Raw genomic sequence first — 24429 nt, forward strand, 5'->3', positions numbered from 1 at the left:
TTGGTCCATTCCAATTTTACTGATAAATCCATCAGATAAATCAAAAAGTTATTTTGTAAAAAGCATTGGAATATCTTCCTATATAAATCATTGACCATATTTTGGTCGATTTCTGTCAATCGGGAAAGTGTTACTCGTCTGCGTTTGATTTATGTGATATATTTCTATTTGGCAAAACTTTTTTGGGAACTTTGGTCTACAATGCTCTTCAAATTCGTACTTTTTTTGGCCTTTTTAACTTCTTTGTATTCGAGCGTCACTGATGAGTCTTTTGTAGATGAATCGCGCGTCTGGTGTAAATACCAAATTTAATACTGGTATCTATGATGAGTTTATTGTTTACACAATCCACAACAAATTGAATGTTTATCCTTTGCATACATATTTTTTTATCATTGTTAATTTTGTATCTTTCATCAATCGAGACATGTTGGGTAGTGCCAGAGACGTACAATACACAGTGGCGGATGCAGGAATTTTCGAAAAAGGGGGGGGGGGGGGGTGCTAGCCCAGGGCAAAGGGGGGTGCAAAACATATGTCCCGATTCAAATGCATTGATCGGCCAAAATAAGGGGGGTGCGCACCCCCGGAACCCCCCCCCCCCCCCCCCCTCTGGATCCGCCACTGCAATACATTTGTCTCTGGAAGAACTAAGTTTATAAGCATATTTTTAATATTAAATTTTTCAGGTTCCGTCAATGAAGGTTAGGATATTGAAAAGTGAAAAAGTGAAAATATACAAATTCACCCTGCGTTAATAATTTACATAATTTATTCACACATATTGTTAGTTTTTTTTTTAATAATAACTTTCTTCAGATAACAAACAAATACAAATACTAAGATAATAAATATAAGAAATATCGCTAAACTGAATTAATATTAATCGTCACGTGGTAAGAAACGCCCACTGCTGAAAGTATTTTTTATCGTTTCTTTTTCTTGCGGTGTTTTCAAATGATTCCTTAGTCGAATTATATTTATTAGTATATTTGACAATTGAACTTTGTTTAGTTTTAACTATTGAGGTGATATGTTCTTGAAATATTCAGTTAGGATTTTATCAATTTGAAGCACGTGGGTTTACTTATTTGATTGACAATATAATTTCTGTTAGGATAATTAATTATTCACATTCACTCATTACATATGCACACTTGAGGCGGGATAGATTTTAAAATGAGCATCGATTGGATAGTTAAAGTGTGAAAACTTTAATAATCCATTAAGCACGTGGGTAGTTAGACAAGACATTTACCTCAGTTCAACCAATCACAATCATCCTAATATGGCAAATGCTTTGGCAGATTGTGTAGAATAATAACTTGTGTTCAATTGTACTGTGTGTGGCATTTTATATGGGCAGTTCACACGGATCTTGCAGTGGATACAAAAATACAACGTTGAATTCTGTTCTAAATTCTATTTTGTTTATAAAATTTGAGGTTTTTGCCTCCTTGGATTAAAGACTTTTGCTACCAGTGTCTTGTTGTGCATGTGGGGATTGAAGGACAAGCAATTTTTCACTAGAAATGGAATGTAAACATTAGACGATGAAGTTCGCGTCAGTACAATAGGAATTTCCTTTGTGATAAGTGTGTCTTGTTGTGTCACCGACTTTTTACCTAGGATTAGATTTACATAAGCCTCCATTCTGGATCTTAAAATGTACCCTAACAGACATCCTGTAAGTCCATGTTTTAGTTTTCTTTGTCTTATACTGTATAACCACTTGAATATAATGGCGGGTAAATTATCAATTCGAAGATTTTATGATTTTCATGGAGCCTTGCCTCCTGCTGAACATGTTATAGAATGTTTATTTATATTTTTCTTAGGGTCCACACCAGACGGGGCAACCTTTCAAATTTACAGTGTCTGAATCATGTGACAGAATAAAGGAAGAATTTAGCTTCCTACAGGCTCAATATCACAGGTAAAACAGCTAGGCTATTAAATCTTTAATGTCAAATTTTATACCAAAACGGTAATGATTTTGTATACCATGATCAGTAGACCGTAACATTTTCTGACAGTAATTTTATGATAATGATTTATGTTTCAATTGTTAACTTGTTCATATTCACATTGTTTTTATCTGTTTATGAACAAATAAAATTATTTATTATCCCATTCAATCAGTTTTCATTGACAGCAAATGTTTTGGTCTTCTAATATAGTATTGTAAAGTTATGTGTATTTTTTTACAGCTTAAAAATGGAATGTGAAAAACTGGCTCAGGAGAAAACAGAAATGCAGAGACACTATGTTATGGTGAGTGACTGTTTAGTGATGCATGAAATTGACAGGATAATTGAAATTGCATTGATTATGAATGTAATTTAACAGATGCATATTGGTGATCAGGATAATTTCAATGTGTATTTTTATATTCACTTGTCACTCAAACTTATACACTTTACACTATGTCATTATTATGTGTAACTTATGTCCATGAAACATTATAATGCTTTTCAATTATTTTTTTCAGTACTATGAGATGTCATATGGACTTAATGTAGAAATGCATAAACAGGTAAATAATTTCCATTTGACATTTAATTTATTCTAAACTTTAAATTTGATAATTTCCTTGGCAGTACAATGCACTATGTATTATCGACCCTTTATACCTACAGGATATATAAATCATTAACACACTAGAACATGATAATATGCAGTGGGGGTCAGTAAAAAGTGAGGGTCACTAATTGATATTTACGTTGGGAAGCTTTAGTGCTACATGTATTCTTCTAAATAAACTGAAGTCTCAGCAGTAACATTCAAAATAATAGTATCTAGACATTTCCTGTTCTTTGTAATGACCCTAAAGAGGAAACATGGTCATTTTCTACCTGATATGAATATCTCTCAACAATACAGCATCCATCTATGGCTTCATGATGAAAAGAATAAGAAAATCCTCAATAAAACCCAGTTATATGTTTTATAAGATTGAAAAATCCATTTTACTGATTATTTTCTAAAATTTGTCAGATTTTTTTAATGTGAAAAATGCTTATTTGCTAAAAGGATTAAATATCTATAAAATGTGGATCATCAGCTGTGGAGTCTAATGAAAATGGTGTCTTCTGATTGGAATGTCAATCTTACTGAAATACAGAGTAAGCCCCTCCCACAATTGAAATGTAAAAATGATGGACATTGATAAGTAAAAACCTGTAAAGATTTATATTTTGATTGGGAGTTGATGTAATATCTCCAGTATTAAATTGGATTATGTCTTGCAGGCAGAATTAGACCTGAAGCAGTGTTATATTGCTTTTGGCAAAATGCCAACTCTGTACTGAATTAAGTAGTTAACAACAAGCACATTTTTGTGTATAATAGTTCTGGGGCTAGTAATTACTCACTGGTAAATAATTGGAGTGAAAAAAAAAGCCTGCTGTTTCACATTTATGAGCATAGAATGGCCTAAAGGTTATAGCTTTATTTGTAGTCAGAAAATTAAAATACTTGCAAGTAGATTTATGGATGAAAGGTGTCTCTAATTTGTTTTAAATGATAATTATCTCACTTTCTTTTCTTCTCGTTTATGTTCACAAAAACATGTCAAAAGCATTTGTATTGAAAAGATATTTAATATCATGAAACTATTAAGAATTTATAACATGAAAGAAAATATGTATATTTTTAACTTTTAGACAGACAACTTTTGTATATATGCATTATTTATCAACATCATTTTTGACAGAATTTCCACAAATTGCTCGAAATGTGTTCTCATCTTCAGTTGAAATACAATTAGAGAACAGAGGTTTAGTCTTCTCATAGTTAATAAAATCAACCTTACCCAATCAATATAAATAAATACATCACTTTGAACCAAATTGATAATCTGTTCAAACCAAAATACTGTCACCATGGAAACTCTTTAGACAAGAGTCTTAGATGATGATCAGTGTTGGGAAAAGAAAAAAATCTCTTCACAATGATTGTAAGAGAAAAAGCTTTTTGGTCAATAACTTTATTTAATGAAACTCTTAATGGATAATCAATAAAAGTTTATTGCTAATATGCAATCCAACTTGCTCTGAGTTTGACATGGCTTTGTAGAAGCATACATTGGCAAACACTTGAGACATGAAGAATAGTGATAGGTTGGGATCAATAGGAAAAGACAACAATAGAGAATCCTTTATCTTATTGTTAACTCTTGCCACTTTTGTTTACACAGTCAACACAAATGAAAAACTGTCAGCAAATATAATCATGTTAATAAATTAAGGAAATCAATATCAATTGCTGTAATTTGATAAGTGGTAAAAACAAAAAAATCAAAACAAATTGTTTCGAAAAAGATTGATTGAATAATTTTCATCAACTTCTAATACTTCAATCACAATTGAAATATATGCCTTCATAATCTGTAATTCAATTTTTTTAGGTCATTATCCAACCTTGTGGATAATTCTAAAATACATTTATACAGTATTTTTTTGTTTAATTCACACTTAAAGATTTAAGTAATCTGAAGATTAATCTGATAATGTTAACATTCAAGGGGGGGAGTGTAGAGACTAGTTTTCTTCTGTTGTTTGGACTGTTCTCACACATATTCACCTAAGATTTAAGGGGGATGTAGTTTTCTTCTTTTGTCTGTTGACTGCCCTCACACCCATTGACTTCAGTCTTGAGTACCCAGTGCCCCCCCTCACTCATAAAAGGTGATACAAAACTACACCAGACATCCTTATATTTACCAACTGAAGAAAGTGTAGCCAGATGTAATTTGTGTCTAAGCTATAACTGACAAAATATGTTATAAAAAATAAGGTTAGCAAAGAGTGAAATGATATGCATGTTAATTACTTTGCCATGTGTTGTCACTTACCAAGGATCGTTAATTAACTTGGAGAAAGGGAAGTGTTTTATAGGAATTCCAGATGATGTGAGAATAGTACATAACATTTATTTGTAATCAGTGGAAAATAGAATGTTTGATAGAAGTTAAGGGTCTGTGAGAAAGATTGATGGACATGTTAGATACACACATGTAGATTGAAGGTCTCACTGGTCTATAAAGTTTACTTCATACTGAGGTCCCCTTGTGAAGGGAATAAACATGTTATCTTTAGGGACCAGCCAACTTTACCAGAAAAGTTTTCACCAGGTGTTTTACTCCAGTTGTCTGTTCCTTTCTACTTGTGGATAGTTTTGTATATGATGAGAATTAAACTTATAAAATTTACTTTCATATAATTATTTGACCTTGAATTGGGACTTCTTGATCTCACTGTTGCATGTACATGTATCTTCTAACAGTGACTTTTTTACGTGACCTTGTAGATGTATAAATATATATTTTAATTGTTGGTTAGTGTTATTATGATAACTTTTTTACTACAGTTAACCCATATCCTGTCTTTCAAGGAAATCTATATCTGATACATATATAGGGCTTATCAGATTTTAGTTTATTATTGTATATAATTATTTTCAAATTGGTCTTCTGTATGCAATTTCACAGAATTTCCTCTAAATTAAAACCTGCTTTGAAAAAATATAATTGCATTCTATAAATGTACAAGTGGGTTTTGACACTAAGCTGAAATAAAATTTTAGAAATGGGGTATATTAATACTCGCAATTATGAAATGGAATGCTTACTCATGTAGCCTTTGGAAAAACGATACTTTTTACAAATATGTATATACAATGTCACATATACACATAATCCATAGAAATATATAAGCCTTCATTTTTATTTTCAGACTGAAATTGCCAAAAGATTGAATGCAATATGTGCTCAGGTCATTCCATTTTTATCTCAAGAACATCAACAACAAGTTGCAGCAGCTGTAGAAAGAGCCAAACAAGTAACAATGACAGAACTCAATGCTATTATAGGGGTAGGTGTCAACATGAACAAGAACTCTATTATGGGGGTAGGTGCCATCAAGTATAAGTATAATATTGAATGTTCTAATGTCAGCTTCAGTTTTAAGTTTAAGTGTCATTTAGTATTTTTGTTTACAGTATCAATTTTCGATTTGATTTAAATTAAAGATTTTTGTTTTTAGTTCTTATTGTTTAAAAGGGAGGGAAGGAGGGTGGTAGTCAATGCAAGCACAAAAAAAAAAGAAGCACATCCAAACATGCCAACAAAAATATTTTGTTATTGTAAACTATACACATGTGTTTGATGAAAAAAATCATGTAGGATGAAAAACAAAGCAAAATTGAAAAAAAAATAATCTAGATCCAACCTGTCACATGTACATGTAGCTATATAGTGTTAATATTACCTCAATGTGACAATTATGTGATAAGATATACAAAAATATGCCATCTGCTTTTATCAAAAGTTTTCAATTGTTTAAAATTGTTATGAAAAGATCCAACTGCTGAAAAAATTACCATTTCCTTTGTCAATCGACCAAAAATGTAAAACCAAAAAGATTGTGAACTTTTTTTAAAACGAAGGTAATTAAATACTTTGTTTACTTCACATTTCTTAAAGATAAAAGCAGTTGGTAGACCACAATTTGACAGGATTACTCAAACTATGGTTATCAGTCTTACAAACCACAAAATATTAATTTAAAACCAGTCCATCCACAGATTACTCACACCCATTACATTGTATGTATCACCTTAAAAGTAGGTGAGAGCAAAACAATCAATGCTCACCTGTTACAAACTAATTAGTAGAAATTATTTTACATCTGGGAATGCTTAAAATGTTTATTACCTGTAAATTGTATAGAAGAATAAAATTATTTTAAACTATGAAATAAGCCTTTTGACTTGGCTTAAGCCTTTGAAATCGCAGATCTTCTTTGATATTGAAAAAAATGCAGTTTATTACTTTATGTAAGAAGAGTTCACCCATACATCTTTGACAGAATTTTTAAATCAAATTCATCATCATGCAGAAAATTATTAAGCTTTAGGCACGACCTAAAACCTCAAATTTAAGGACCTATGGCAAATAAACACTGGGAATTCTATGTACATTTATACTTGTCAAGAGTCATTTTTGCTGCTAGTTGAGAACATATAAGTATCAAATAATTAATTTCTTATTTCTAGTATCTTATGTAGACATAATAAGCACTTCCAAACACTGAAATATCACAAGTGCGATACTACGGATACTTCAAAAATAGTCATTAATAAAACCTTTACCAAAGGACATTGCCTCATATAAAAATGAGTCACCAAAACAACTTAATCCACATGATGAATTTTTTTTTTATAGCAACAGATGCAGGCGGGACAGCATTTAGCTGGGGCTCACGGACATGGTGCCCCACCCTTCCCCATGCCTCCTCATCCTCCAGGTTTACAACCCCCAGGGCTGCCAGTATCAAGTGCAGCTAGTTTATTAGCCCTAGGTCATGGACTTGGAGCCGGTGGTCATTTACCTGGCCTTAGTAAAGATATTGAAAAAGGTGAGAACTGTGTTTATTAATTAAACTGTTGTCTGACGTCTATATATAGATACAAAAAATAAAACCCTTCTACAACGAAATTTGTTTTACATGCACACATATAAAAATTGCGGTTTTTATCCAACGCAATCATAGGTTTGAACGTAGTTTTCAATTTAGACTCTCTCAAAAATTAGACAATATATATCAGCATTTATTTTGGTTATATCTTGAGGTTTAGTATATTTATCTTCTTGCTCTTTGGATCCATGAAAACTGACAGGAAATACAGTGTAATTGCTATTCAGAAATGTATATTGCACCTACAACTTTATAACGTCACATGTTTAAATAATTTGACAATGAATGACACAAAAATTGAATTGAGAAGTCCTTTGTTTGGATAGAGAGTAGCCTCTTTATTTCTAGTGCGATTTAGATCTTATCAGAATCATGATTATATACTTAATTAATCAGAATATGATTCAATAGGGAAGACTTATTTTTGCTTATTAGAATAAAGTGAATTACAGAGTGATAATTTAACAAGTCACAAGGACATAGTCTTTAATCGAAAATTTAAAATGTTCTCCTTCTCTGTTAGAAAATTGTTTGTCTGACGTAACTTGTTTTCTACTAGTCTAATTCCGCTGCTATCAGTTGATTGAGATGCATTTCCTTTCTCTAAGAATTTATTTTTCTCCAATATTGATTTTGCATTATTTCGCATGGAAGCGATTAGATTTATTTTACTCTCGGGTCAAAACTTCCATTTCTTATGGGTAAACTATCCAGATTTCATGTATTCAGACAGTTTTATGAAAAATTAATGTCTGTATTGATTTTCCCTCCCTTCAGTTGTTTCAACAGAATTGTCTAATCAGAGGACAATGTATTATAGTCCCAGTGTTGTATGGAGAATTCTGAATTATAGATGTACAAGATAATGATATTGACAAAAAAACATTTCTATATAGTATGGTGTCCAAACTGATGGACTTAATTAACAGTGTTGGAAAATATCCAGATGTTTAAATACTTTTTCTAGGGGGAAAAATATAAGGAAATCTATCACTAACGAAAACATGAAATAATGAATTAAACACACACACATTCCTTCTGGCTACAATTTAATGACCAAATCTGATCATTTCTTTGTTTCTTTTTCTTTTCATTAATGGTTACAGAAGAGAAAAATGTAAGTACTATAATTTTATAATTGATGAAATGCTATGTAGATTGAGTTAATTGGAGATAATGCTATAAATTAAACACCCTCTTTGGCCACATCCTGTCATCCACATGCTATTTCTCAACCTTAACAAAAGTGTATATTATTACATGACCACAAACCAGGATTCACATAAAATAAGTAATTTAAATATGTTTGATTCATATATTATACTTCCATATTTTGTGGTTTTTTAATGCATCAGCATGCTCTAGGAAAAAGTATTGCATAGAACAGTTAAATTCTTAAGTTCATTTTTACAGAAAAAAAATATTAAAAATCTGAGAGAAGGGTTTATCTGCTTCTCATAATAGTCGACATCTTAATGCCCCCTTTATTAAGGTTCTCTTGTTTATATAAAGCATGTGGTTTTTGTCAGTGCCTGTTTTTTTACTGGTATAACATTTCAAATGGTCAGCCAATGAAAACAAAAATTGCCAAGTAGGGGCAAGAGAAATTGAGATGGGAAGTGTATAATGTTACAGAGGTGGATAATGAGATCTTGTGACATGTATAGACCTAAGCTTGTTCAAGTAGGTATTTGTGATCACTGAAGCGAGGAGAAAGTTGTTAAAAATTGTTGAATTGTACTTAAACATGTTAAACTCATTTAAACACCATTGTTGATCTTACTGTTGAAAAATCTATCCATTAGTCATCCCCATTACCACCGGAAAATGCAGTCAGCCAGCAACTTTATACTATCCGTATTAAAGGAGTTGTGTTTAAACATCAGTTTCAAGTTTAAATTTCAATCTAATGTCATGTAAAAAAAAATTAAAATCTAATGCAATGAGATAAATAGATCATCTTTTGGCGACATAAATTTTCATGATCGTTAATTTAATTGTGTTTAGGTTTTTCCCATACCTTTACTGAATATATGTCTATTTTATTGATGTGGTATTGGATTTTGTGGTTTGAATAGGTGTGAAAATGTTGATACATTGTACAGAATTATCTATTTTTGTCCTGGTGTCATACTGTTACCTTCATAGAACAAAAGTAAATGGAAACCAGCAGTCCACATGAATTCTTTACTAACAGCATTTATTTGTACCAGGTCTAAATGACGGAAGTTCAAAGAAAGAAAAGCAAACTTATCTTTCTATTTTAATGAAAATAATGCTGTCTTCCAAATAAAAAGAAAGGCTGTACTTCAAATTCAACATGTTTAAGTTGTTTGTTCTTTAAAAACTTCCTACATTTAGTCTCAATTAAGATAAATCAGAAACCTATTATAACCCTATATACATGTGCAAGTTTACCATCGGTAACTATCGTTAATGCAAATAGAAGAAACCTGTATAATGCACAGTTTTTAGAAGTCATTGAGAATTACAGGGCAATATTTTATTTTTACAATACTGCTACAAATTTCAGATTCATTAATAATACATTTTCACATATACCGCAAGCTATTTCCTCACTAAATGAAGCTAGAGCTATATTTATTGGAGATTATGCCTTAAGTAGTATAAAAACCTTTGAGGAATTTTAAACGCATGAGAAAACCAAAACACTTTTGCAACCCCGATTTTAATTTGATCGTAAAATGTCAACTTAGCCATAAAAAGCATACAGTAATATTGTTCATGTAGCTTAAAGGGCGACATGCAGATCGGATCAGTTCTTATCATTCAAATGGAATTGATTCGGTTTTAAAGTAATTCCGGGATTAGAAGAGATTTATTTAAGATGGAATTCTTACTGTTTTTATGCTGTGATATTGGGGTTGTTGAACCGTTAAATACATTCAGATATCTTTTTCAGCTTTATTTGTTTTCAGTGTGCGAGTTCAGTTTTTTTGCTTCAAGTCTCAGACAAAAAACTTTTAATCAGTATCAGAAAAAAAACCTGCTGAGGTGTCCTTTCTTAAGCCGCTTCAGTTTTGATCTTTAAGTTGGGGTATAAAAGGTCATTTTGGGGATATTTTTATATGTTTTCATTTTTAATAACTTTATTTTCTTTTTATTGTCAATGATCAGGTAAAAAGAGGGTATTTAACTAAAATGTGAAAAAGGTGAAGTACTATACCGGTACATTATATCTATACACTATATTTTGTGATAAGGTTTCGTGAAAACAATTCCATTTAAAAGCATTGAAAACATCCTTAAACTGTCTTCAACACCTAAGAGTAAAATGTAAGTTTAAAGGTTAACGATTAAATAGCATCTTTATCTGGTTACCTAAGTGCAAATTGACTTTTTTCTCAACCTCTGGAACTCTGTAGTATAAAAATCCATCATTTGAATGTGTGAAATACAAACATAGACAGTGGATAATATAACTTTGTGATGGGATATTAGCTACTTGTCTTCATAATGCTTTAACAATATTTACATTTTATAATATTGAATGTTAGCCCATGGATCATAATATTTCAAAAGCTGTTACTCTGAGGCCGTAGAGCAAACACAAATATATTCATCATTATTTGTCCTTGTTTACTTCTGCTCTATGAAAACACTAGTTAGTGTTTAGTTGTAAATAAGTGTATTCATATAGATTTTCCAAGTCAATTGAGAACTTGTGTACATTAGAGTCTCTGCACACACTATTAATGGATTGCTTCAGGGTTAAAAACAATATATTGTTGACACAGTAATGTTTCCTTCTGGGGCTTTTTGAAATTACGGAATTTTTCGTTGTTTAGATTGTCGAGGGAAAATTGTTTGATCAGAACATTGAAAGTGGTTCTTCAAATAAATGTTTAGAATTACTTGGTGTGTCAACATAAGAAGATAAAAATCAATCTAAAGAAGAAATTTTTATCAAGAAATTCAAAGATTTCTGTTTGTTGAAGTGAACCTCATTTTCTCAAAATGACTTTTTCTCCACATTAAGTTCAATGAGTGAATCAATTGTAGTTCTAGTTAAATGCCCCTAGGAATCTCAACCGTCCTGGCACTGGGTGGATACAAAGTTTCATTGTGAGCAAAACATTGAATTGTAGATTGAAAATCAGTTTTCAATGGTCAAAAATCAATTCTTCACTCATCTGCACTCTTACCCTTGGTGTTCTTTAGACTTAACTTGAAATCTTCTTGAGATAAAACATTTGTAAGAAGTAAAGCTTTTAAATTCTTTTAAAATAATCTGTCAATGAGAAATGTGTTAATACCGATAATTAATTTAATTGGCAAATTAAGAGACGATTAAGATATTAGGATTTTAATGTGTTATAGGCTATATTATCCTTTAGTAATAAAATGAAATTTAAATCTTAAGCTTATTATAGATTTTAGCAGGATTTTCTAATATAAATTTTAATCTAATAACTAAATAATTTAAATATGAGGGTTTGCAATCTTTATACTATACTGTAATGTTTGGCAAACTGACAGTTGTACCTACATAAATTCTCAACGGATTATCTGATTATATTGAGAAACTTATAAATATTATTTCTTTGCACATAATAACTTCAACAGCCTTGGGATATATTGTTTAAAATGGTCTATTACAAATGGATATTGAAATCCAAATGCACAATATTAAAAGAATAAAAGAGTGTTGTGATTCATAATGTTGAGAAAAAAACATCTTGTTATCGTTTTCTTGTCTCAGTGGATTGACAATTTGACAAAATCAGGCATGAAATTTAAATGATAATTGGAAAAAACTGCAGACTTTATTAATAATTCTGACACAGAAAGACAACAATCTGGCACTTGAGAAAAAAACAGTCAAAAGAAAATTAAAAGTTTTTATTCAGGACATCTTCTTCCCCAATTAGCACAGAATATCTAATAACCAAAAATCAGAATTTTTAAAAAGGCAATTATACCATCATGCAGTCAGTGATCTTTGATATAATTCACAAGTTTCCACATGCTTAATTTTGAATTTGATTTGACTAAAAGTGTTTTAATTTCATTGATCACATTATATAGATACTTCTTTATAAGTGTTCAAATTGCATTGAATCATTTTGTGTAAAAGGATATTTTGCTTTTATGCCTTGTAAGCAAAATCTCAATAACATGCTACATAAAATCTTAGATTTAAATTTTACTTTTAGAGAAAAGTGTAAAATATCAATTTAAAGCTGTAAATAACATGCCTATAAATGCCTGGTTACTTCTATTTTGCATAAAAAGCATAAAGAAACCATATTGAGTATCATTTAAAACAGTTTATAAAGGCCAAAATAACATGCTTTTAGATATTTTCCAAATATAAGAGACTCCTATTTTTTCACATTTTAATACTTAGGTTTCTTGTTTTAAAAGCAGTTGTAAGGTTTCTTGTTTTAAATGCAGTTGTAAAGATTCAAGTCTCAGATCTATAAAGATAAGGAGAAATGGTATGATTGTCTATATATAGATATATATTGAGAGATACTAGACTTTTAGATATTGGGTTTACTTGTTTCATTGATTTTTAATTTCAGACAGTTTTTTAAATTAGAAATAACCTTTTTTTTAACAGAGATCATCAGCATCCCCAGGAGATAGAGAAAAATATGAAAAATATTCGTCACATCCTCACAGAATACGAACTCCTGACAATCCCCCAGAATCCTCAAAGAAAAGACCAAGAATGGAAGAGAGCAAAGCCAATGTTAGCAGTATACACGAAGTAAGAATCTAATAGTAGAATATCAGACCTGTCACATGTCAGGGTAAAGCCAATGTTAGCAGTATACAGGAAGTAAGAATCCAATAGTAGAATATCAGACCTTTTACATTTTGGAGTGTTATAAATAAATTAACATTGTCACACAATAAGCATAACGTCATGTGACTCTCAACATCCTGTTTATGCAGATATAGAGAAGAGAATAACTGTGTAGGAGGTACAAGTATTGTTATCACTCTTTATCCAGAACTAGATATATATGCTTGCATTAACTCCGTGAATCATGGAAATAACCATCACAGAAATAAAATAAAGGGAAGTGCAGTTTAGGAAATAATTCATTGACCTTATACTCATATACTGGTAGATATAAAAATGTCTGCTAAATCTGCCTATGAAGTTGTTCTTCTAACAAATGAAATTTTTAACATTACCAGGACAGTGAGGGTGAAAAATCAGATCAAGATGAACTTGTGGTTGATGTCGGGGAAGATGCCACTGGACCAGCTGTTAATGGAGATATGTCTCCGAGAGAAAAATCCAAAGATCTGTCAACAAAGAAAGACGAAAGAATTAGTCCCAGAAGTGATGCTTCATCCCATGCTAGTTCTACATCTCACAAACACAGAGAGGTAATACATTGCTTGATAAATATCCTCCCTACAAAACAGGACAGAACAAGCATTAAAAAAGTGTCATTCCTTCAAGACAGGACACCATTAAAACTAGAGTTTTTTCAATCAAGAACAAACACAAGATAGGACACCATTGAATCAAATATCATTATTTCTAGGCACAAACACAAACAAACACTATAGAAACAAATGTATTTTTTTTAAGAGAGAGCTACAGGAAGATCAGTCATTTTTATACAAAGTAAAGATAATATTTTTAAGATTACATTCAAAAAGTAAGATTCATGAATGTCATAAAAAGGATCAATGTTTCTTGCATCATGCTTTTTAAGAAGCACCGTTGTTATTTCCTACCATTGAAATTTCAATGCCATCATCTCATATTTTAGTCATTACAAAATGAGAAGTCAACAACTCCTGTGTCAAAACCAGCAACCCCTACCAGTTCAGGAAACACAACGCCAGGGCCATCTAGTGGTAGTGCTATGAAAAATCCAGCCAAATATCCTTTAGGTGGTAAGTGTCTCAATGTGGTGATGTTGTGCTTTTTTGATGTTTCCCCTGTAACTGTCCTTCTGTTGAACTGTTACAGTATAATATGATATTCTGCATATATATATCCTAAATAAAATTTCAGATGAAGCTTTGTGACTTAAACTTGTTAAATAATGATAAAATGTACTTATGGAAAATTAATTTGAAAATGATGTTATAAAGTATTGATTTGTTTTCCTAATGTAGTTTATATTTGAAAAGTGGGAGGTTTAAATGTGTGTGGGTGTTTTAAATAGGCAGGATCATTTTAACAGGTAAACACCTTTTGAACCATAAATTATTTTACCATAAACCAAAATTCATTTTAAATGTTTAATTTGTTTACAAGTTTTAAAACAATGTAGGCTAGATGTAACTTGAAATTATTTACGCCCAATTTAACCACATCCCTTTTAACATGGCAATCCATTTCTGTCAAAAAAATATATAGAAATTAGTTCATGACCAAAAGTATTCATACTTAATTTGTGGTTTGTATGACTAATCGTTCTACATTTTTTTTAATGCACCACAAGTTTTTTCACACAAAAATCATCTCATGGATGAGTAAATTTAATCAAAAATGTTATAAAATTGCTTTTAAATATGTTGTATAATTTTTTTTTATATGTATGCATGTTTACGCTTTTTTCATTTTATTTACCTTTCATGGGTTTGCTAATAAAATGGCCCCAAAAATTGTTTACGATGTTAATTAAGACACATCTATTAAGAATTTGATATACATACAGCACTGAACACCTGTACACAAGGTAAAAGGTAATTATATAAGGGAACTTTTTTCCCTCGATATAAGTGTTCATTTTCCGAATTAATTTCACAGAAGATTTAATAAATACGCTATAACTTATGATACTTGTCATTGATAAATTCATAATAAAACCAGTCATTGAAGAAACCCATTGAAATACATGTAGTTCAAATGAAAGTATTAAAAACGTCAATCAATTATCGTATCAATATTTGTTATGTATGTTATGTTTTATCATACTTATGTTGATGTTGTGGACCAAGGGCATGATTTTGCAAGTTTGGACCTCCCCTTAAAAAAAGGAGTTCTTTAAAAACACTTTTGATTTTAAATGGGGTTTAAAGTGTATTCTTTGGTTTAGTGTAGAACTTGATATTTTTTGGAATTTGCTTTTATGATCTCATTTATACGTGTATTTCAGGGTTTTTTGGTGGGGAGGGAATGGGTTGACTTGATGTTGTTTGCTTTTCTTTTGTTGTAAACCTGTAATAAACACATAAGATACTTTCTGTTGTATAAAGTACAACCTAGAAATCATGAATTATGTGTGTATTCAACTAAGTGTTGTGTAATACACGGTAGATGTTGTGGAACACGTAAGACTTTGATGTTGTGTAATGCCTGATTACAGGTGGTTATCCTCCCTTTATGCCTCCAGGAGCTCACGGATTACCAGCAGAGGTCCCTAGCAGTGTATACAGTAATGGTATGCCCTACAACAACATCTCACCAAATGCTATAAATAGCTACAGATCCTCCACCAATCCTTTGTTTGATCCACATGCTCATATGAGATCAGGAGCGATCGGAAATATTCCAGGTGGAAAACCGTAAGTAATTAAACAATAAACATGCTATGCAGTGTTCATTAACTCTATCAAGCTAAAATTATGAAAAATAAGTTCTATGGTATAGTCTATTTTCCAATTGTTTCCCTCAGAAGGGACATATTTTCAATGCCGTAGAAAAAAATATAACAAATTTGAAAAAAAATGGAAAAATAGACTACTGCAGTCTTATAGCTTATACATTTCTAGTTGGTCTTCAACAATTGGTATGCAAAAAATCTGTGAAATCTGTTACTCATCTGAAATTTGATAAATTTATTGAGACATTGCTTCACTCTGTCCCATTGGTTTTTTAATTGTTAATTAAAATTGCAAAGTAAAAGCTGTCGTAAGTAAAAAAAGTTGTAATAAAATTCTCACTTACAAAAACTTTTGTTACAAGTTGAAAGATTTAAGATTTTTTTCGATAATTAAAAAGTTTATGAAGCAGCTGTAATAGTAGTTTATGTAAAAAAATGCACTTGTACAACCAAAAGTACTTATTTTCTAATGTTAAACACATTATGTCCTCAATATTATTTTAATCTGAAAACTTAACTCAGGTTACAACATTTTTTTACTTATTAAAGATGCATAAAGTATACTGAAAAACATATCATAGTACATGATGCATTGTTAACATGGAAAAATTGTAACACATGCATTGTTAATTTAACAAAATATGTTTACATCAATATGCCCATAACATACATTTAAAATGGATAAAACTTAAAACTACATTTTAGAGTTTTATGTTTTTGCACTTGCATTACACGAAAGATACATCAAATAACACACACACTTGTATGTTAATTTTCATGTAAACATTGTAATTGTTTTCTCACTGCAAGTACGTTTAGTGTGCCCTAAAGCATTATGGGTAAAACAACGCACATTATGCATGTTGTAAAACATCATTTCCACTGTCACGAAGGGAGTTACATGTATAACATATGGTTAAATCATGTAATTATCAATGTCAAAAGCAGTTAGTATATGGGGAAATATAAGTCGTGTTGTTATCGTTATACAAACATAACTGGTTCGTTCCTCCTTATTGAAACGGCTACACATAAGTGATAATAATTGGATGGATAATATAACTGTATGGTTATAAATAATTGTTGCATGAATTAAGCAAAATTGTCATTAAAATGATAAAAAACAGTACAAACACATGCAAATTTTTGTAAATTATAGCAGTTCTGGTTTTTAAGTCGTATGATCCTTCAAATTTAACAAAAAAGACGAATATGATTTACATACTTGAATGGCTAATTATACCATAAAACATGTGTACAAAACCATTCTTTATAATCCATGGAAAACATAAAAAAAAACATTGTTCTATGAATGAGCATGCAATCAGTTTTATACCCTTTTCTGATTGGTCCCTATTCATGGTTTGTTGATTTTGTAAACAGAGCTTACTCATTCCATGTTAGTGCTGATGGTCAGATGCAGCCAGTTCCATTTCCTCCAGATGCTTTGATTGGTCCAGGAATTCCACGTCATGCTCGACAGATCAACACATTAAATCATGGTGAAGTTGTCTGTGCTGTAACCATTAGTAACCCAACAAGACATGTTTACACAGGGGGCAAGGTCAGTAATAAGCAATACTCATATGTAAAAAAATTAAAGATACTGAAATGAACAAAGAAATAAGTACATGTGTTTAAAAGGAGAAAAAAACTTGAGTAACCTTATTTCACCTAAAAATTCCTGCAAGTTTTGAAAATAATAATCCAGTGCAGGGTATTGGAGTTACAGTCAATTTTAATTTCTTTAATTTAACATAGATTTATGCCTTGTTCAAATTTCTTGATCAAATATGTGTCTTTACAGACATCTTTTCCTCTTCTTATAAAAGTGTTTACCATTTGAATTTAATGTGAAAGAAACAGATAACTTTGACCAAACATTATGAATAATAGTATCCATGTTTTGTAGGGCTGTGTAAAGGTGTGGGATATCAGTCAGCCCGGTAACAAGAGTCCAGTTTCACAACTTGATTGTTTAGTAAGTATAAATAGCCATGCACTTTGTTTATTGTTAATACTAATCTGAAGTAAAAAACTATGAGAAAAATGGCCAGTTGAATATGCAAAGCAATTTCTCAGAATGTTGCTCAGACATGTTTAAATCGAACGTCCTAGCTTGACTTTGTTAGATTTTAAATGCCCTATGTTTTGAAGCAACTGTATTCTTATAAAGACCCATCATTGAGTGTTTTTTTCCTCTCGGTATGAATGTTTTATGAAATAATGTTAATAGTGGTAAGGATGAAGAGATATGTGATAACACTTCTTAGAAGGCATATTCCTAAAAAATATTCTGTTTTATTTCAGCAAAGGGATAACTATATTAGATCAATCAAATTACTACAAGATGGGCGAACTTTAATAGTTGGAGGAGAGGCTAGTACTCTATCTATCTGGGATTTGGCTGCTGTAAGTATTTTAGACACATTTTAAATGGAATTTGTTGTCACAGAAAATTTCCTGTCATGTTATTTTTGCATAACAGTCTCTTTTCTTGTGCTTGTTGCTTAAAAGAGGGGCCAAGATACCAGAGGGACAGTCAAGAAGCCCATAGATATTAGAAAAATAAACTGACAGTGCCATGGCTAAAAAAAACAACAACATAGAAAACTACAGACTAAGCAACACAAACCCCACAAAAAACTGTAGGTGATAACAAATAGTGTTTCTTTCTTAGCAACAAGTTTTTCTCAACACAATAAAACGTTTTTGTGAAGGATTCAGTGATAAAGTGATCTATTAAATAAACATGATAAACAGTTAGACATATATTTATAAAATGCAAATCTATTAGCACTACAAATTGACTTTGAACCTTATTCAGAACATATTTTTAATTTCTTTATGTAAGATTTTGGTTTGTGTGAACTTGATTGATGGAATTATACATATAAACCTGTGTTCTTACATCCACGTGTAGCAGATCAAGGAATTATTTATATATATCTGTGTAGTAACATCCACGTGTATCTGATCACCAGGCTCCTACAGCTGTGGCAAGACAAATCTGTTATATAATTAAGTGAACTTTCAGCTCAGTAAATTTATGCACACTTTTGTCTTTTTATCATTTGTCATCTATTGTAACAGCCTGATTTTTTTGAAGTAAATGAAAGTTTTTATTAGGATTATAATATTCTTATTTGTTCTGTTTCTTATCTAATATTTTTTAACCATCACAGTGTTAATTTTTATGTGATTTTCTATAATAGAGACTTTGATTAGTCTCCTACCAGAGGGGACTTTTTTATTATAAACATGAGAATGATCGTTATATATTTTATTTTACAGCCAACACCTCGTATTAAAGCAGAATTAACATCCAGTGCTCCAGCATGCTATGCCCTAGCTATTAGTCCAGATTCTAAAGTGTGTTTTAGTTGCTGTAGTGATGGTAACATTGCTGTGTGGGACTTACATAATCAAACATTAGTCAGGTAAGACCAACAATGGGTACATTTTAAATGAAGATCTATTAGAAAGGATTACTGTCTTATTACCTTTATTAGGGATATGAAATTTTATCCACTTTTCAAAATTTATACTCAGTTGCAGAAGGGGGATGAACTTTGTGTGTTATTTGGGATATAGGGGGTAAAAAAGTGTGGGGATACAGGCTATTATGGTTAAAAAAAATAGTCAAGAGTCATATAAAATACATGGGGAAAAACTACAAAAAATCTAGATTAGATGAAAAAGGACCTTATGTCACCTCCTCTTGTAGGTAGATAAAATGTTACCAATGTCTGTCTTTCAGAAACTGTGATATTCAACATTTCTTAACCAATGTTACAGCTATTAATCACTATTTTAAGTTACTTTTCGGTGACATAAGGTGCTCAATAGTGATTGAAAGTAAGGGGATGAATTCCTATGAATACCTTATTATAATTACAACGTTTAATTTTATGCTTTTGACTTTCAGACAATTTCAAGGTCATACAGATGGTGCAAGCTGTATTGATATCTCACCAGAGGGTACAAAATTATGGACAGGTGGATTAGACAATACAGTTAGATCATGGGATCTCAGAGAGGTATGTTTACATGGTTATAGATAAGTGGATAAGATAGGGAAAATAAATATAACAGGGTCATTCACATGTTCAACTAAATATATAATCAAAGTTTATGTACATACAGTATAGAAAACTTCACTTATTGATTGAAAAAAAGGAAGCATTGCCTTAACTTTATTTCTTTCTTATTAATGTTTTTTTTTCAAACGTGTAGACCGGCAGCTTGTTATGAAAAAATAATAAAAATATTAGTTTTATTTTAATATACACAATTTAATCAATTCTTGGTTGAACAATTAGGAAGAATAGAGATGCATCAATGTGACTTCTGAAATTGCTACATATAAATAAACATAGTAAATTTCTAAAGAATGCAGTACTGGCCTTGGCAAGATATTGTCAGTAGATGAACTGCACTCAAAATATAAATTAACATGAGCATTTCGTACGATTGTAATATTGAATCTTGTGTTGTACTGTGATACAAGTATTATTTATTTTGTAGGGAAGACAGTTGCAACAGCATGACTTTAGTTCACAGATATTCTCACTTGGTTATTGTCCCACTGGGGAGTGGTTAGCTGTAGGGTATGTATTTGAACAATAGTTATGCGAAAACACACATGTAAAAAGGTTTCTAATTGACTTATGTCTACACAATGAACAAGATTGATAGCAAATGTTGGAAAATTGCAGAAAAAAATATCTCCCTGTGATTGACCATCTGCTTAACTTAAGATTTTCTTTCACAAACTTAAACATATTTCATTAAAATTTATTTTTAAAAAGTCCTCTATTTTTAAGGATTTCTTGCCACACATAAATTCATTTATGAGGCCCCTCATGGGGGGGTCCTAGTAATCACATTATCACCATTTTTTTGCCAATATAATCACATAATCATTAAATATTTGCTTATCTTTAGTAATCAAATAATCATAAACTAAAAATACAGTCCTAGGTAATCAAATAATCATGAAATATTTGGCTTAATAATCAAATAATCATTAAAAAAACGGCCAAGTAATCACATAATCAAAAACCCCATGAGGGCCCTCATTTGTGTATAGGATTTCTGGCCACACAGAATGTCTTAAAATACATTTCTACAGATGATTGTCCTTTATCTTAAGCAATATACATGTAAACAAACACAATAAAGTATCACCTTTAAATGGCATATAGGCTTTACAAAAGGATAAATATTGTTTTCTATGAGAAAATTGTTTGATTGGAGGTACAATGTATATGTAAAAATAACATCAAATAGCATCTTAAGCAAGTGTTAATGTTCATATGTCCCAGTGTTTAAAGGGCATCATTAGATGGTATGTTTTCATACCTCCAAAGGCTGTGATCTCCTCAAGGGAAATTTTAGTCTAAGAAATATGTCAAAGAATCTATTTTTATTCACATAATGGTCTTATATGAAAAATTTTAAAATGTTGCATGGAGTTTGACATTTAGTAAACAAATAATATCAGACAATAATTTGTCATGTTTGAATACTTGTGAAAGGAAGCAAATTTGATTTACACGTGTTCATTAAGGGTGCTTAATTAAAAAAAATATCCAGAAAAATACTATGAATTTTTCACCAAACTCTTGTAAGTCATATACATAACAAAGATCTTGATCTAAATATCTTCATTAAATAAAGTTACTGTTAATAAAGAAAATTTTGACATTTTTCAACTATAAAAATGTAAATTATTTGTGTTCCAGAATGGAAAGTAGTAATGTTGAAGTATTACACTGCAGTAAACCAGATAAATACCAGTTACACCTTCATGAAAGCTGTGTTCTGTCACTTAAGTTTGCTTACTGTGGTAAATGGTTTGTCAGTACAGGCAAAGATAACCTCCTAAATGCTTGGAGAACTCCATATGGTGCTAGTATATTCCAGGTAAGACTTGATGAATTGTTTAACTTGTGTTATAAAAACCCTGGTACCAAAAAAAAAAAAAAAATCAAACTTAATATCCTTTCTGTCCGTTTGTATAATTTTTTCGTCAGTTATTTACATCAATGTGTGAAGCATTTATACTATAGTTTCTTCTGTAAAGAAACAGAAAAAAATGACAAAAAATGAAATTTCATGCAGGGTAAAAACTTAAAAAGAAAATAAGAAATATGCCAATAATTACTTCTTCAAAAGTTTTCTTGATGAATACTGCACTAATGATAAATGCAAGTTTACATACTTCTTATGATATATTATTTATGAAAAAAAAAACAACAAAAAAAACCATTGAAAATGCTAATAGAGTTACATGTTGCAATACAACATTCTTTCATGTGTATATTTTATTTGTAGTCTAAAGAATCATCATCTGTTTTGAGTTGTGACATTTCTACCGATGATAAATACATTGTGACAGGCTCAGGAGATAAGAAGGCAACATTGTACGAAGTAATCTTCTAATGGGACACTACCTTAATACATGTGAGGACGAAAAAAGTTTATGAATGGAATAACTAAGAGAAAGATGTTTTTCGTAAACAAAAACTTACTCTCTTGTATTGAAAGGGCTATTCTGATCGGAAAATTGTACAAACTGTCAAAGGATAACCTATGTTAGGTAGTGTCCATTGGAAAAAAGATGGATGATGCAAGATTGTTTAAGATGCAGTTGCATGGAAAGTCAAATATTTAGTGTTAAGTTGTCTTCGTAAATATACTCTTAACACATAGGATAGTTAAAATGGCAATTACATTTCTCAGAACCTGTAAATAATGTGTAAATTATGGAGGGCAGATGCAACATTCATTCCTGGACAAGTTACAAACCAGAAAATAGACTATGCTAGTCTGTAGCCGATCCGAGGAGATTTCAGTGCTATTGTGTCTCAAAGAGTGAGACTTTAATCCAACTCTGTGAAAAAGATTGTGTAAATGGAACTTGTTTATATGTATATAACTGTAGATAGATGTGTGAAGTGTTGTTAGTAGCAAAGAAATACAATTTCTTGCCCAAGTTAGTCCCTGTGATTTTTGTTTCCATGGAAATACTCCAATATCTATTCAGGGTTTGAGTTTTATGGTATGTAAATTTCTCACCTCATTTCCTGACTATTAGTGAATAACTTTGGGAATCTTTACATTTGTTGCTGCCAGAAATGTAAACATTACAAGGCCCACAAGATTTTTCATAATGATTATGTGATGTTACAAAATGTGAAGCTAATCATGTGATTGTTGTCATGTGATCAAAATCATCAAATCATTATAATGGTAGCACATTTATATGTTGTGTGTTTCCTTTGATGTATACTAGTGACTACAATGTGAAGTTTACTTTACACAAATTACATAAATTGTTTATCTTTATCATATGTTTTGAGTTTTTATTTAGATTCAAATTATTAACATGACTGATATAATTTAGTTTCAGATAGTGATAAGTTTGATTTCTATTACCAGTTTAGTTTAAACATATTTATTTATAGTGGATTGGGAAACAAGTTTTGCAACTTATATTAATCCCTTTCCACTTTGCGGGTGCGAGTGCTGCCTTGTAGCGGCATAAGCCTACTCTTTTTCGAAATCTACAAGGGTGTCTTTAACGTGCAAGAGATATGGCTCTCTCTTAACACGGGTCAGCCATTTATCGTCCACGTCCGACGGACTATCATCGTTTCCTCAAGACCATACTCGCGAATGGTGTCAAGGGAGAGCCGAAAATTGAGTTCCTGAGTTTACCAGTATATGCACTTTAACAATTCCAAAGGAGGGACAAAAGATACCAAAGGGACAGTCAAACTCATAAATCCAAAACAAACTGACAACGCCATGGCTAAAAATGAAAAAGAAAAACAGAAAAACAATACACTACAAACTGCTCAGAGTCTGAATTGACCAGTTTTTGTGCTCGACCAGTAAAATCGAGCACACATTTTACTCGACTAGTCTCGACATTGTCTCGACTGGACTTAACTGTACTTAAGTGTACTCGACTAGGTCTCGACTTTACTTAATTAGTCTGAAATGGTCTTGACCAAGGCTCGACCTGTCTCGACCTGTCTTGACTAGTCTCGACTCAGTCTGAACCAGTCTCGACCTGTCTCGACTAGTCTTGACTCAGTCTGAACCAGTCTCGACCTGTCTCGACTGGTCTTGACCTTCAAATTTAGTTTTGACTGGTATAAAGAAGCCCATCTAACTAAATTAAATATTTATCTTACAAAATTCAAGCTTATTAGGTAGTTTGATAACTGGCTGTGAAATAAAAAAAATTTTTTTTTACCATAGGTAAAAATAAAAATTATTATATAAATTCAGATAGGCATCTTTAAATTTTCTAATAACTTTTTCAAATCAACTTGGATTTTCATCAAACTATGCACCTATCTAAGATATATATCAAGCTTACTGAATCCCAT

The 24429-nt window shown here is 31.1% G+C and overlaps 1 protein-coding gene across 1 annotated transcript; it reads left to right on the forward strand.

The window, feature by feature from the left end:
• Positions 1–1284: 1284 nt before the first annotated feature.
• LOC134715150 (transducin-like enhancer protein 4) lies at positions 1285–23377 on the forward strand. Its single transcript, XM_063577104.1, has 18 exons — positions 1285–1687; positions 1839–1936; positions 2211–2274; positions 2492–2536; positions 5736–5873; positions 7226–7429; positions 13066–13215; positions 13653–13847; positions 14240–14366; positions 15788–15986; positions 17408–17588; positions 17937–18005; positions 18335–18436; positions 19319–19464; positions 19953–20064; positions 20552–20634; positions 21772–21952; positions 22364–23377. The coding sequence occupies exons 1-18, from the start codon at positions 1667–1669 to the stop codon at positions 22469–22471; spliced, it is 2223 nt and encodes a 740-aa protein (XP_063433174.1). The 5' UTR covers positions 1285–1666; the 3' UTR covers positions 22472–23377.
• Positions 23378–24429: the final 1052 nt, after the last annotated feature.

The sequence above is a fragment of the Mytilus trossulus genome, chromosome 4 (assembly GCF_036588685.1).
Source record: "Mytilus trossulus isolate FHL-02 chromosome 4, PNRI_Mtr1.1.1.hap1, whole genome shotgun sequence".
Lineage (NCBI taxonomy): Eukaryota > Metazoa > Mollusca > Bivalvia > Mytilida > Mytilidae > Mytilus > Mytilus trossulus.

Excerpts from the sequence above, each read along its gene's own strand:
- LOC134715150 (XM_063577104.1), top strand. The coding sequence starts at position 1,667 with ATGTACCCTAACAGACATCCT. Across the intron at positions 2,275-2,491 it reads TGCAGAGACACTATGTTATG|TACTATGAGATGTCATATGG; the intron begins GTGAGTGACTGT and ends TATTTTTTTCAG. Across the intron at positions 13,216-13,652 it reads ATGTTAGCAGTATACACGAA|GACAGTGAGGGTGAAAAATC; the intron begins GTAAGAATCTAA and ends TAACATTACCAG.